The sequence below is a fragment of the Staurois parvus genome, unplaced genomic scaffold, assembly GCF_062004578.1.
Source record: "Staurois parvus isolate SC_StPar_1 unplaced genomic scaffold, SC_StPar_1.0 ptg000195l, whole genome shotgun sequence".
Taxonomy (NCBI): Eukaryota; Metazoa; Chordata; class Amphibia; order Anura; family Ranidae; genus Staurois; species Staurois parvus.
The window spans coordinates 7,067,078-7,080,000 of record NW_028317991.1 but is presented as its reverse complement, the minus strand read 5'-3'; the positions used below and the strand labels follow the sequence as shown (position 1 = coordinate 7,080,000).

The following is a 12,923-nucleotide window of genomic DNA, read 5'->3' as shown; positions in this document are numbered from 1 at the left end:
TGACAGACAGCCCAGAAATCTCAAAGAACTGGAAGACTTTTGTAAGGAAGAATGGGCAAAGATACCCCAAACAAGAATTGAAAGACTCTTGGCTGGCTACAAAAAGCGTTTACAAGCTGTGATACTTGCCAAAGGGGGCAGTGCATGCTATAAATTCTGCAGGGTGCCCAAACTTTTGCAGACGCCATTTTTTTGTTTTCTGTTATTTTGAAAGTGTAAATGATGGAAATAAAATCTAACTTTTGTTGACATATTATAATAATGTCTAATCTGTAAATTGATGCCTTTTGGAGATTTTTCCATCTTTCCTTGGCTTCTTTATGCACATTAATACAAATCTTTACCTGGGGTGCCCAAACTTTCGATCCCCACTGTATATATATATATATATACAGTCATGGCCGAAATTGTTGGCACCCTTGATATTTCTCCAGGAAATCATGTATTTCTCACGAAACGTATTGCATTAACACATGTTTTGCTATACACATGTTTATTCCCTTTGTGTGTATTGGGACAAAACAAAAAAAGGGAGGAAAGAAAGCAAATTCGACATAATGTCACACAAACCTCCAAAAATGGGCTGGACAAAAGTATTGGCACCCTTTCACAACTGCGGATAAATAAGAATGTTACAAGCATGTGATGCTCCTGTAAACTCACCTGGGGCAAGTAACAGGTGTGGGCAATATAGAAATCACACCTGAAAGCAGATAAAAAGGAGAGACGTTCACTTAACCTTTGCATTGTGTGTCTGTCTGTGCCACACTAAGCATGGACAACAGAAAGAGGAGACGAGAACTGTCTGAGGACCTGAGAACCAAAATTGTGGCAAAATATCAACAATCTCAAGGTTACAAGTCCATCTCCAGAGAACTAGATTTGCCTTTGTCCACAGTGCGCAACATTATCAAGAAGTTTGCAACCCATGGCACTGTAGCTAATCTCCCTGGTCGTGGACGGATGAGGAAAATTGATGAAAGATTGCAACGCAGAATAGTCCGGATGGTGGATAAGCAGCCCCAAACATGTTCCAAAGACATTCAAGCTGTCCTGCAGGCTCAGGGAGCATCAGTGTCAGCGCGAACTATCCGTCGACATTTAAATGAAATGAAACGCTATGGCAGGAGACCCAGGAGGACCCCACTGCTGACACAGAGACATAAAAAAGCAAGACTACAGTTTGCCAAAATGTACTTGAGTAAGCCAAAAGCCTTCTGGGAAAACGTCTTGTGGACAGATGAGACCAAGATAGAGCTTTTCGGTAAAGCACATCATTCTACTGTTTACCGAAAACGGAATGAGGCCTACAAAGAACAAAACACAGTACCTACGGTAAAATATGGTGGAGGTTCAATGATGTTTTGGGGTTGTTTTGCTGCCTCTGGCACTGGGTGCCTTGACTGTGTGCAAGGCACCATGAAATCTGAGGATTACCAAAGGATTTTGGGTCGCACTGTAGGGCCCAGTGTCAGAAAGCTGGGTTTGCGTCCAAGATCCTGGGTCTTCCAGCAGGACAATGACCCCAAACATACGTCAAAAAGCACTCAGAAATGGATGGCAAAGAAGCGCTGGAGAGTTCTGAAGTGGCCAGCAATGAGCCCAGATCTAAATCCCATTGAACACCTGTGGAGAGATCTTAAAATTGCTGTTGGGAAAAGGTGTCCTTCCAATAAGAGAGACCTGGAGCTGTTTGCAAAGGAAGAGTGGTCCAAAATTCCGGGTGAGAGGTGTCAGAAGCTTATTGATGGTTATAGGAAGCGACTGATTTCAGTTATGTTTTCCAAAGGGTGTGCAACCAAATATTAAGTTAAGGGTGCCAATACTTTTGTCCAGCCCATTTTTGGGGTTTTGTGTGACATTATGTCATATTTGCTTTTCTGCCTCTGTTTTATATTTGTTCCAATACATACAAAGGGAATAAACATGTGTATAGCAAAACATGTGTTAATGCAATACCTTTTTTGTGTGAAATACTTGATTTTCAGGAAAAATATCAAGGGTGCCAACAATTTCGGCCATGACTGTATATTGAAATATATTGAATATGGTCAGAATTGTAGCATTTCAAATATATGGCAATACTGTATATTTGGGAAGAGTATTTTTAAAATATATTTCAAATATGTTTTTCTACCATGTGGGTTGTCACCCTAGGAATGTGTTACTGGCAATATCACCAGATGAAAATAAAGGAAAAATGCCTGAAATAAGAAAACCAATTCAGCCACCACATCTAGGGACTGGTAAGCTGCAATATATTACATTTTTCTTATTCTGTCTCAGTACACTTTAATGCCCACATGCCCCAAAAAAAGAGGCATTATTTCACTTTGCTTCCAGGGATGTGGGCAGGTGGGAACAATGAATCGTACATGGTGGTCATGCCCTATGGTTCAGCACTTTTGGATGAGAGATGACATAATGATTTATTCTGTAACCATGATAAACATAGTTAAAGGTCCTAAGGTAGCCATATTTAATGAACCCATTGAAGGGGTAACCAGACACACTCAAGACCTTGGTATATTTCTTGATCCTGGCAACTAAAATAGCCAATGCAGCTGCCTGGAAGAGTGCAGTTGTAGACTTGGCGTTGATGAAACAGAAATTAACGTGGATCGGGGCTAACAAAAAGATGGTCAACATTTTGCGAGACACCTCCTCGAGGTCTGAGAGGGAAACCGTGGATACAATATCTTCAACCCCCTGCTTAATGGCTATTGAGGTGGTAGTGGGACTGGGCATTCAGGCTGTGGCTCCTTTTCTTTTCCTTCTTTTTCTGTCTTCTTACCGAGGATTTGTCAGCTTCTTGCTGGATATGGGTCATCTTGCAAAACCACGGTCATTTTCAATACTTCCAGCTCAGATCGCTGCAGATGACCAGACATGGGAGCGTGCCCCTGCCAAAACCAGCATTTCTGGCTCCTGTGGTTGAGCTATCTTCCCCAGGACAAGAGATACTCACCCCACTGGTATATGGATGATGCTGAAGAATTAACCCCTAGGCTGCTTCTCCATTCCTGCACCCAGATGTGACCGATTGTAACCAATGCCTGCTTCCATTTAATTTCTGGAGAGTGTACACCCATCAGAGGTGGTGGATTCCCTCTGTGGATATACGCACATCTGCATTTTTTTCACTTGGCTGTATTGCAATTTAACCTGAGGACTAGTACTGCTCATTTTCTGCTGATGAGATTTGAGATATATACAGACATTTATTTATTCACTTTTATGTACAATTTCATTAATTAGCACTTTAATATTTTGCATTGATATTTTATATGAATTATCATTTACATATTTTATATTATAGCGCTGCACTTTACCCATTTACATATTTCTATTGGGACCGTTACCTATGCCCCGAGGTGCTAGCAGCTGCCTGTATACACATATATACATTTGCGCTCGCTTATTTACTTTTTTGTCATTTTCAATATATTTACTTGTTTTGCACATGCGGGTATCTTGCATTAACCCAATGAGGAATGCTTTCCTTTGGTTCAGATTGCCCACAACTGGTAATTTCATCTAATAATGATTGCGTGGGTTTTTTTGACTGATGTTTTGACCTGTCTATACGTGTAATACTTCATCATCAGTCACCAGTGTCTTATTTGTTGCCTTTTTGTTGCTCTTCCCACCTGCGCTGCAGGACATTTCTTGAATTTGCAGTTGAAAAATGAATATAATGCTGTTATGCTATTTTGGAAAACTTTAATAAAAACAAAAAAAAAAAGTGACAGTACACCCTAGGCATCTAGCCTGAATAATAGACCACCTCACCTTCATATAACCACACTCTTCTTTACACCTAAATATGTCTACCTTAAATATAAAATAAATATGAGAAATTAGAGCCCAAAAATATATAACACCTAAATAATCCAAAAACCAAAAAAACAAAAAAATGTCCAAAGTGTATTTCACTATTTTTTCACCATTTGAGAGTGATCACGTATGTTGTAGTTTGAAGTTGGAATGGTCACGATTTTTGATTATCATTAATTACCGTATTTTTCGCTCCATAAGTCGCACCTAGGTTTTAAAGGAGAAAAACAAGAAAAAAAATATTCTGAACCAATGGACTGCAGACACAGTACAGGGGATGACCGGAGACTGCGAACATAGTACAGGAGATGACCAGAGACTGCGGACACAGTACAGGAGATGACCAGAGACTGCGGACACAGTACAGGAGATGACCAGAGACTGCGGACACAGTACAGGAGGTGACCAGAGACTGCGGACACAGTACAGGAGATGACCAGAGACTGCGGACACAGTACAGGAGATGACCAGAGACTGCGGACATAGTACAGGAGATGACCAGAGACAGCGGACACAGTACAGGAGATGACCAGAGACTACAGACATCGTACAGGAGATGACCAGAGACTGCGGACACAGTACAGGAGATGACCAGAGACTGCGGACATAGTACAGGAGATGACCAGAGACTGCGGACATAGTACAGGAGATGACTAGAGACTGCGGACACAATACAGGAGATGACCAGAGACTGCGGACACAGTACAGGAGATGACCAGAGACTGCGGACATAGTACAGGAGATGACTAGAGACTGCGGACACAATACAGGAGATGACCAGAGACAGCGGACATAGTACAGGGAATGACCAGAGACTGCGGACATAGTACAGATGACCAGAGACTGCAGACAGTGCAGGGGATAACCAGAGACTGCGGACAGTAAAGGAGATTACCAGACACTGCGTACCTTTGGGGAGGGAGGGGGATTGGGGAGAGAAGAGCTAAGCGGCCGGCCCGATATTCTGACATGGTGGCGGCAGAAATACCGGACCGGCCGCTTTACATTCGCTCCATAAGACGCACTGACATTTTCCCCCCTTTTTTGGGGGGAAAAAAGTGCGTCTTATGGAGCGAAAAATACGGTATATATTGAGGGATTGATTTAAAAATAAATTCTGTACACATTATGTAACTGGCATGTTACACGGTTCTTCACAAGTTTGCATGTTTGTTCTATTTTAAGGGTAATACACTATCATGAGTTTATATTTTTGAGGTTCATGAAGATTTTTGAAGATTTCATGCTGGATGATTGAAGAAGGATACAAGTGGATTGGAGGATTTGGAAAGACTTTTCTTTAGAGACACTTTGGACATTTTTTTGCTTTTTGGATTATTTAGGTGTCATATATTTTTGGGCTCTAATTTTTCATATTTATTTTATATTTAAGGTAGACATATTTAGGTGTAAAGAAGTGTGTGGTTATATGTATTTATACTTTCAAGGGTGAAAGTTTTACTTTTCTTTTGGGTAGTAATTATTTTGATAGTAATCGAGTGCAGTTTTCTGTTGAATGTTCTCACCTTCAGCTATCAAAGCATCAGTTGCGGCTGTATCAACCCTGGTAATTTGTCGCCCCACAAGTGCTGGGCCAAACTGAGCTTTCTATACCAGTTCCACGGGCCCATACCACTGCAGTAGCCTTCAAAAGCCCCTCCATCTGCTTACATTTAGCGGTCGGTGTTCTAACATTTCACAGAGGGTCCCCCATGGGTGAGACGGAGATATGTGTTCCTTATGGCTTACAAAGATTTAAAGGAAAAATGTCTGGGGTTTGGAAACAGCGTCAGGAGGCCGAGACAGACTTGCCGGATTATAGGGGAGTGCATAAAGGTAATGGATTGAGAACGGAGTGATGTTCCAGTCAACCAGCCATGAACAGACCTGACATTTCGAACTCTCTGTCCACGATAAGACCTCTAATCCCGCCATCACGCTGGCGACTGATGAATAGGCGCAAGTCATGCAGGATGGGAGCCACGAGCAGAGTTGTGGAGTATATAAAATGTCCTGGTGTAAATGCTCGGAAGTCGTTGGTTTTAGGGAATATGGGAAACATATGCTGGTGTTAAGTACCGATGTAGAAAAGCAAAGGTTTACGGTTAGCAGTTATTAGGACATGGGAGCAGCAGCAGAAAGAGCTACGAGGTGCTGGAAGACAGCTGACGGCCTCAATACATCCACTTAACGTTCCGTTCATCAACTCCCAACAGCTACAACTGCACAACTGTCCCTCTATCATAGTGATTTCAACTCAGAGGAACTGGGAGTTCTACACTTATAAAATGTATAAATTTCATAAATTGTATTATAATACTTAACCCCTTCAGGCCTAAGGGTAAAACAAATCTTAACGCCTAAGCACAATTTTGCAACGTTGACATGTGTTAGTAAAACTGTATATATATCATCACAACTACTTTGTACATCCAGGTGAATTATACCGCGTTTTTTTTCAGGACAAATTGGGCTTTCATTTGGTGGTAAATGGTAATGGATATCTCCTGATTTTTTTTTATCATCAAAGGAAAACTGGCTCAAAATAGTACAAAAAAAAATATTTTTTTTAATTTAGCTGTGTGTTACTTGTTACTACCAGAACCTACCACCAAAGAACAAACCAAAATAAATTTTCCAGCTCTTGGCGATCGCAGTGATACCATATATGTGTATGTTATTTGTTGTTTGTACCCGTAGTACAGCCCAGAAACAATACTGCACCTTTTTTTGTTTGTTTTTTTTTTTTACCTAAAACACACTGACACCGTTTTTTTATTTTAAATCCTGAGCTTTGAGCCTGACCCAAACACCTACCCTGGCACTGAACTAGATCAAACCTTGATCTAGGTATTTTATCTTTATTTATATATATATATATATATATATATATATATATATATATATATTTTTTTTTTTTTATTTTTACAGACATTTTTTTCCCTCTATGCCAGGAGTTAGAGAGATAAAATGTATCTCTCTCCCCCATTCATAGAGAGAGAAAAAAAAAACAAAGGGGTCGGGCTGTACAGTGACTAATCACTGTGATAGCCAATCAGAGGCTATCACAGCGATCATGTGACCCAGAATTGGGAGTATTGGGTCCTGATCGTTAGAATGGGACCCGGGGCTCTCAGTGACACCTCGGTCTTTGTGCTGGGAGCATGCTGTGCGTCATGCTCCCAGCAGAAAGACAGGTACGCAAATATACGGCCCCACGGAAAAATCCCAGTTCTGTGAGGCCGCATATTTGTGTGACGTTGGTGTCAAGGGGTTAAAGAATAACTTCACTTTTGTTCAGAAAAGATTCCGGTTTCTGCTCCGAAGAAATAGCTGTTTGTCTCATCATGTCCTTTGGATACTAATTCTGAATGGGAGGATCTGGTGCATTACAAATCACCTGGTGCACTCTCAAGTGTTCTAATGAGAAAAGTTGCAGTGTCTGCATCATATTAGAATTGTTTGCCCTTTGGCAAGTATCTAAACAAAAATGACATTCCTATTGCAGATGGTGACTAAAATCTGACTTGTATCTTACTGCAGACTTCTGGGAAAATCAGTGAGCCAACCACACAAGCAGAAAATTTAATTTTTGGAAGTATCCTATACACCAGCGGTGTACAGAATGTCTCCAGGCTGCTATATTGCATTTTACAAAAAATGACAGCAACTGCAGATTGGAAGAGGAAAGGTCATTTATGATGATATTACATTACAATGTGGCTTGTTTAGCAATTGTAAAGGCTATATAGTTTTTCTATGAAAGGGGAGTTACCCTTTAAAGGGAAATTGTAAAGAGGAAGAGGAATTCTAAATAAATCCAAAAAGTCACTAAAAATCATCCAGTGTCCCTGGATGATTTTTAGTGACTTTTTGGATTTATTTAGAACATTCATTTTCAGATCATAATTTGGGTTTTTGCACGCATAATTAAAAATTTTTTTTAATTAATATTTATGTGGCTTATTATTACTGTTTGTACTTGCCTTTTTGGGGTGGAAGGCCTTATGCAGGCCATAGACGGGTCAAAAAACGGCCGATTTTTCGGCTGAAAAAAGAAAAATTGGCCGATTTTCGCACCGTTAGTGGGTTAATATCGGTGAAGTTGGAAAAAAAAAATCGGCCGATTTTCCCGGCAATGATGGGCAAATTGGCCGATCTTTTTACTGATAAAAAAATCTGCGCATGAGAGAAGGAGGAAGAGGAGGAGGAAGAGGAGGAGGAGGAGGAAGAAGAGGAGGAAGAGGAAGAGGAGGAAGAAGAAGAAGAGGAGGAAGAAGAAGAGGAGGAAGAAGAAGAGGAAGAAGAAGAGGAAGAAGAAGAGGAGGAGGAAGATGAAGAGGAGGAGGAAGATGAAGAGGAGGAGGAGGAAGAGGAGGAGGAGGAAGAGGAGGAGGAAGAGGAGGAGGAGGAGAATTCCAGTCCGCTATTATATTTGACATGAAAAAGTATTGCGGTTGCAACAATGTATCTATTTGTATCCGAATAAAAACATCTGTATCCGAAATGGATACAAATAGATACAATGTTGCAACCGCAATACTTTTTCATGTCAACTATAATAGCGGAGCTCTCTGCGGGGTCAGAAGTAATTAAATGCCGGCCGTAGACAGGACAAAAATCGGCCGATTCTTTTTACCGTTGGTGGTAACGTCGGCCTATTAAACGACCGATTTTTTTTTTTTTTTTTTTAAAACATTCGGTTTTCAACCAGTCTATGGCCTGCATTACACTGAGTCATTAGGATTTAGATAACTGAGTGAGGAGTGTTTTTTACACTATAACATCTTTCAATGGGTGACAACCGTCTAGGAGTGGAATTCCCTTCCATTTAGAGAAATTTTATATCTCATATCCTGTTCTATGTTTGGAACAGCAAGCGAATACAGATGAAAAAAAGAAAAATGCAGTGGCCCAGTTCGCAATTCCCCACTATTTCCACAATAGTAAAATGGCTTTACATACACTATAAAGTGGTTGTAAAAGCTCAAGGTTTTTTTTACCTTCATGCATTCTATGTATAAAGGTGAACAACCTTTAGTGTGAAGCAGCCCCCCCTCCCCCGCCAGGCCTCATGCACACAGGGCCTTTTTGCAGCCACTTTTAGGGGCATCAGGCATTTTTGTTTCCAAATGCCCCTAGATGTTATCCTATGTGTCCATGCACACATAGACTTTTAGTGGCAGGGGTGTCTACAAGCAGGAAAAAAACCCAAAGTGCATCCAGGAGAAGCAAAAAACACGACACGTGTAAATGTGCACGGATGGACACATAGAGCAGTGGCTCAGGAGTGAGCATGCTTGGGTTCTCCCACAGCAAACTGCTTGCTTTGAGGGTACTAGGCAGGAGGAAGGGGCCAGGAGAGGCAGCGGGGGACCTGAGAGAAGGACGATTGGAGCTGCTCTGTGCACAACCATTGCACAGAGTAGATAAATATAACATGTTTGTTATTTTAAAAAAAAAAAAAATCTTAACCACTTGCCCTCCAAAGGATTTACCCCCCTTCCTGACCAGGCCAGTTTTTGCGTTACAGCGCTGTGTTACTTTAACTGACAATTGCGCGGTCATGCAATGCTTCACCCAATTGAAATTTATGTCCTTTTTTCCCCCCACACATAGAGCTTTTTTTCAGCGGTGTTTTATCACCTGTGTATTTTTTATTTTTTGCACTATAAACAAAGACCGAGAATTTTGAAAAAAAAAAAAAAAAAGATATTTTTAACTTTTTGCTATTATTATTATTATTATACAGTATTTATATAGCACTAAAAAGTTTGCTCAGCGCTGTACATTATAGGGGGGGACAGAACATGAGACAATACAGTAACAAAACCAAACACGAGGGGTTCGAGGGCCCTGCTCTTTCGAGCTTACAATCATGTTCAGTAAAAAAATGTTAAAAATCAAAATGTCGTCATTAATTTAGGCCAAAATGTATTTTGCTACATGCCTTTGCTAAAAAAAAATCCCAATTCGTGTAAATTAATGGGTTTATGTTAAAGGTATAGCGCCCACAAATGGCGGTATAGATACTGGAATTTTCTTTTTTTTAATACTAGTAATGGCGGCGATCAGCGACTTATAGCAGGACAGATTCTGACACTAACATCCCCAGTGACACTAATACAGTGATCAGTGCTAATAAAAAGCACTGACACTGTACTAATGGCACTGAGCAGGAAGGGGTTAACATCTGGGGCGATCAAAGGGTTAACTGTGTGCTGTGTGTGTGCTTTACTGTGTAAGCACCCTGCTTTGTATTGCTCTGCTACTGTCAGTGGTACTTGGCGATCGCTGGGTGCCGGCGATGGATCACCAGCCAGGACCCAATGATCGACAGCTGAAGCTGCCAATGGCTGAAATTCAAAATCACATACGTATATACAGTCATGGCCGAAATTGTTGGCACCCTTGATATTTCTCCAGGAAATCATGTATTTCTCACGAAACGTATTGCATTAACACATGTTTTGCTATACACATGTTTATTCCCTTTGTGTGTATTGGGACAAAACAAAAAAAGGGAGGAAAGAAAGCAAATTCGACATAATGTCACACAAACCTCCAAAAATGGGCTGGACAAAAGTATTGGCACCCTTTCACAACTGCGGATAAATAAGAATGTTACAAGCATGTGATGCTCCTGTAAACTCACCTGGGGCAAGTAACAGGTGTGGGCAATATAGAAATCACACCTGAAAGCAGATAAAAAGGAGAGACGTTCACTTAACCTTTGCATTGTGTGTCTGTCTGTGCCACACTAAGCATGGACAACAGAAAGAGGAGACGAGAACTGTCTGAGGACCTGAGAACCAAAATTGTGGCAAAATATCAACAATCTCAAGGTTACAAGTCCATCTCCAGAGAACTAGATTTGCCTTTGTCCACAGTGCGCAACATTATCAAGAAGTTTGCAACCCATGGCACTGTAGCTAATCTCCCTGGTCGTGGACGGATGAGGAAAATTGATGAAAGATTGCAACGCAGAATAGTCCGGATGGTGGATAAGCAGCCCCAAACATGTTCCAAAGACATTCAAGCTGTCCTGCAGGCTCAGGGAGCATCAGTGTCAGCGCGAACTATCCGTCGACATTTAAATGAAATGAAACGCTATGGCAGGAGACCCAGGAGGACCCCACTGCTGACACAGAGACATAAAAAAGCAAGACTACAGTTTGCCAAAATGTACTTGAGTAAGCCAAAAGCCTTCTGGGAAAACGTCTTGTGGACAGATGAGACCAAGATAGAGCTTTTCGGTAAAGCACATCATTCTACTGTTTACCGAAAACGGAATGAGGCCTACAAAGAACAAAACACAGTACCTACGGTAAAATATGGTGGAGGTTCAATGATGTTTTGGGGTTGTTTTGCTGCCTCTGGCACTGGGTGCCTTGACTGTGTGCAAGGCATCATGAAATCTGAGGATTACCAAAGGATTTTGGGTCGCACTGTAGGGCCCAGTGTCAGAAAGCTGGGTTTGCGTCCAAGATCCTGGGTCTTCCAGCAGGACAATGACCCCAAACATACGTCAAAAAGCACTCAGAAATGGATGGCAAAGAAGCGCTGGAGAGTTCTGAAGTGGCCAGCAATGAGCCCAGATCTAAATCCCATTGAACACCTGTGGAGAGATCTTAAAATTGCTGTTGGGAAAAGGTGTCCTTCCAATAAGAGAGACCTGGAGCTGTTTGCAAAGGAAGAGTGGTCCAAAATTCCGGGTGAGAGGTGTCAGAAGCTTATTGATGGTTATAGGAAGCGACTGATTTCAGTTATGTTTTCCAAAGGGTGTGCAACCAAATATTAAGTTAAGGGTGCCAATACTTTTGTCCAGCCCATTTTTGGGGTTTTGTGTGACATTATGTCATATTTGCTTTTCTGCCTCTGTTTTATATTTGTTCCAATACATACAAAGGGAATAAACATGTGTATAGCAAAACATGTGTTAATGCAATACCTTTTTTGTGTGAAATACTTGATTTTCAGGAAAAATATCAAGGGTGCCAACAATTTCGGCCATGACTGTATAACTATGTGCTGTGTTGTGTTTTTCTATGTGTGCTGTATGTTTTACATTGTAGGCATGCTGCTTTGTATTGCTCTGCTATGCAGAGCAAAACAAAGCAGCATGCTGGAGCTGAGAGGGGAGAGATCTGTATTGTTTACATGCAGACCTCTCCTCTGTCAAAGTTCCTCAGCGATTGCTGGGTGCTGCTGGGGAAGCTCCGTCCGGGACCCGGTGATCGATACCTGTAGCCACCAATAGCGGCACAGGTAGGGCGCTGCATACGCACCCAGTACCCAGAAATACAAAATCACGTATATATGTGATTTTGCGCAGCCCTGCCACCCTGTAGCAGTAGTTCTGCTATAGGGCGGTCGGGAAGCGGTTATATCACTTTAAAGTACATGAAAAAGTAATGAATCTACTTGCAGGATAAACGTATAATAAAATGTGTTACAGAAGGACTGCTGTGGTAATGGACAGATTGCATCATATATCTGATTTTTAATTTTTTTCTATTGTTCCACTTTAACTAGTAGGTCATTCTACACACCTCGTATCCAGGCATAGACCTCACAGCCTCCACCACGGCCAAAGACATTAGATGTTGTATGAAGGCAATTCTCTGTCCCAGAGGTGATGACATCGGGATGGACACAAGGAGTGTCATCAAAGCACAACCTTTGGGGCTAAGCCAGACGTTTCCACCGCGACCTGCAGAGACACAGTTTTATTACATCACACCAACAGGATGAAGGAGAACCATTTATTGTACTACTTCGTGAACTCAAACAGTGGCCATTCACAGTTAGGCAGGCCATACAATTTTTTTCCTTCCACCACGTGTTGAAGGAAAGAAATTTGCTTGATTTCTCCCATCAACCGTTAGTGTTGACAGGAGAATTTCCCCCCCACAGCGCTATTCTGTTCTGCCGGCAGAGAGTCTTCCCCACCGACAAAATACATTGAACACTTCTGGCAACTATACAATTTTTTTCCTTCCACCATGTGTTGAAGGAAAGAAAATTGCTCAATTTCCCCATCAACAGTCAGTGCCGACGGGAGAATCTCCCCCACAGTGCTATTC

At 41.5% G+C, this 12,923-nt stretch overlaps 1 protein-coding gene across 1 annotated transcript in view; it reads right to left on the bottom strand.

Annotated features, from left to right (window-relative positions):
* HLCS (holocarboxylase synthetase) overlaps window positions 1–12,923 on the bottom strand; it is a 283,272-nt gene that overhangs the window by 12,356 nt on the left and 257,993 nt on the right. The window contains exon 9 of the mRNA XM_089677921.1: window positions 12,390–12,550. Within this exon, the coding sequence (XP_089534047.1) occupies window positions 12,390–12,550 (161 nt within the window). The remainder of the gene's footprint in view (window positions 1–12,389; window positions 12,551–12,923) is intronic.